The sequence below is a fragment of the Brassica oleracea genome, chromosome C6 (assembly GCF_000695525.1).
Source record: "Brassica oleracea var. oleracea cultivar TO1000 chromosome C6, BOL, whole genome shotgun sequence".
Classification (NCBI taxonomy): Eukaryota; Viridiplantae; Streptophyta; class Magnoliopsida; order Brassicales; family Brassicaceae; genus Brassica; species Brassica oleracea.
Window position 1 is genome coordinate 7,888,897 of NC_027753.1, and position 2,398 is coordinate 7,891,294.

Genomic DNA, 2,398 nt, shown 5'->3' on the forward strand with positions numbered 1-2,398 from the left:
TCTGCAGAGAACAAGATCTTTTCCTGTGTACGGTAATAGGACTAGAGTGAGGGAAGACAGTTTGGCGAGTATTGGCCCAAGTCGTAATTGGGACCGGAGACATCAACATGATCAATCCGCTCAATCAAACCCAAGGCCAGATCAGAACCGTGCCACTGAAGGACCACAAGATCAAGGAGCGGAAAACACCCTGAAGCTTTTACATGACGTGATGACCGAGGCACTTGGTAACCAAGGCAGGCGTACTCAACCCCCTGAAGTTTCCAAGCTATTTTCTACCATGAAGAACATTGGATCCTACAAGTTCAAAGGAGGATCCGATCCTATTGAAGCCGGCAAGTGGATTGCTATGATGGAGAAGAACTTTGAGGCTATTGAGTGTCCGAAGGAGTATCCGAAGAAGATCGCGGTGTACTATTTGGAAGGCAACGCAACAGGATGTTGGGACAGCATAGAGAGGCAACGTGGACATACCATCACATCATGGGAATCGTTCAAGGGAGAGTTTGAGAGGAAGTACTTTCCTCCAGAAGCGAAGCATCGGTTGGAGCGTCAGTTTATGAACCTTGTTCAAGGAGATAGGCCGGTAAGGAGTTACGAATCTGAGTTCACAAGATTGAGGCGACATGTTTTTGATGGGCGCGAAGATGAAGCAACTATGATCCGTAACTTTATGTATGGATTGAAGCCAGAACTTGGAAGTCGTTTAGCTGGAAGCAACTTTAGCAGCTTATCGGAGTTGGTGGAAAAAGCTGTTAATGTTGAGACTGTGTTGGAGGCGGAAAGGAAGACTATACAACTTTCTGGTGGACACACCAAGTTTAGCAAAGGAGAAAGACCGAATTTCAACAAGGGTCTAAGATCTCACAAAGGCAAAGGGCGAGGATTTGGAGGCCAAGCCAACAATCGTGGTAACACTGGAGAATGTTACACATGTGATCAGCCGGGACATATTTCGAGATTTTTTCCCAAAAATCTGTGGAATAACCAACGGAGTAACCAGTAGGGTTATTCATCGCTGAGGATGAAAGATGTTACTTGTTTCTTCTGTGGAAGGAACATGTCCAGACAAGCCAATCCCTGCGACCCCTCTCGCGATCCGAGCTCCTCCTAGCCGTCCAGCTATTGAGCCAGCACCAAAGAAGCAAAACCTAAGAGGTAGAGTGTATGCCTTAGGGGTAGAAAACCCAGACAATGCAGGACCGTCAAGCGGTCCCATCACAGGTATTGGGTGCTTAACCTCCTCTGTTTATTGAATGAAATTTAGTTGTTGGAATCTAGTTAGTATGCTGGTTAGGTATAGATTGCTTAATCGCTAGGTTGCGCGTTTAGAAATTTTGGATGATGATTGATGGTTACGTGAATTTTGATTAGTTTTTGTGATTGAGATATTGTTGATTGAGTTACTGTGGCAGGAAACATACATGTTGCTGGTAAACCCACACATGTATTGTTCGACTCGGGGGCAACACATAGTTTTGTGACCCCTGAAGTAGCTGCCCGGTTTTGTGATTGTTTTGTGGTTGACAGGATAAACGTGGCCGTCTTGACCCCCACAGACCGAACCCTTCAAGCAGATCAGTGTATCAAGAATGTTCCATTGGTCATTTAAGAGAAAGAATTTGTGGCAGATATGTTAGTCGTGCCTTTGAAAGGGTACGAAGTAATCCTTGGAATGGATTGGTTATCGAGCTACGGAGTTCAGATTGATTGTGTGGAAAGGGAAGGTTGTTGTTTGGCAGAGGTAAGAGACCAGAGATGGTATACTTTGGAATCAGTTCTAGTATGGCCGTGTCTTTGGTAGCAGCAATGAGAGTACAAGATTTGTTTCAAGATGGGGAAGTGTTTTTGGTAACTTTATCAGTTAGTGGAGGAGCCACCAATGATGAAGTTAAGGTCGAAGACATAGAAGTGGTCCAAGAGTTCGAGGATATCTTTGCACCACTAAAGGAATTACCTCCACCTCAGAGTAATCCCTTTACGATCAATTTGGAGCCTGAAGCAAAACCTATAGCTAAGGCACCATATCGGATGGCACCTGCGGAGTTGGCTGAGCTAAAAAAGCAATTGGAGTATCTTTTGGAAAAGGGATTCATCCGATCGAGCTCTTCACCTTGGGGAGCCCCTGTGCTATTTGTGAAGAAGAAGGACAGAAGCATGACGTTGTGTATCGATTATCGTGGTATCAACAACATCACGGTAAAAGATAAGTATCCTCTTCCGAGGATAGACGAGTTGTTAGACCAACTAAAGGGAGCTAGTTGGTTTTCGAAGATTGATTTGGCATCAGGGTATCACCAAATTCCTATTGCCAAGTCAGACATCATAAAGACGGCATTTCGGACGAGGTATGGGCAGTATGGGTTTATAGTTATGCCCTTTGGTCTCACAAACGCAC

At 45.0% G+C, this 2,398-nt stretch overlaps 1 protein-coding gene across 1 annotated transcript in view; it reads left to right on the forward strand.

Annotated features, from left to right (window-relative positions):
• LOC106297370 overlaps positions 1-1,612 on the forward strand; it is a 2,335-nt gene extending 723 nt beyond the window's left edge. The window contains exons 2-4 of the mRNA XM_013733621.1: positions 8-911; positions 1,057-1,224; positions 1,416-1,612. Coding sequence (XP_013589075.1) covers positions 8-911; positions 1,057-1,224; positions 1,416-1,612 — 1,269 coding nt within the window. The remainder of the gene's footprint in view (positions 1-7; positions 912-1,056; positions 1,225-1,415) is intronic.
• Positions 1,613-2,398: the final 786 nt, after the last annotated feature.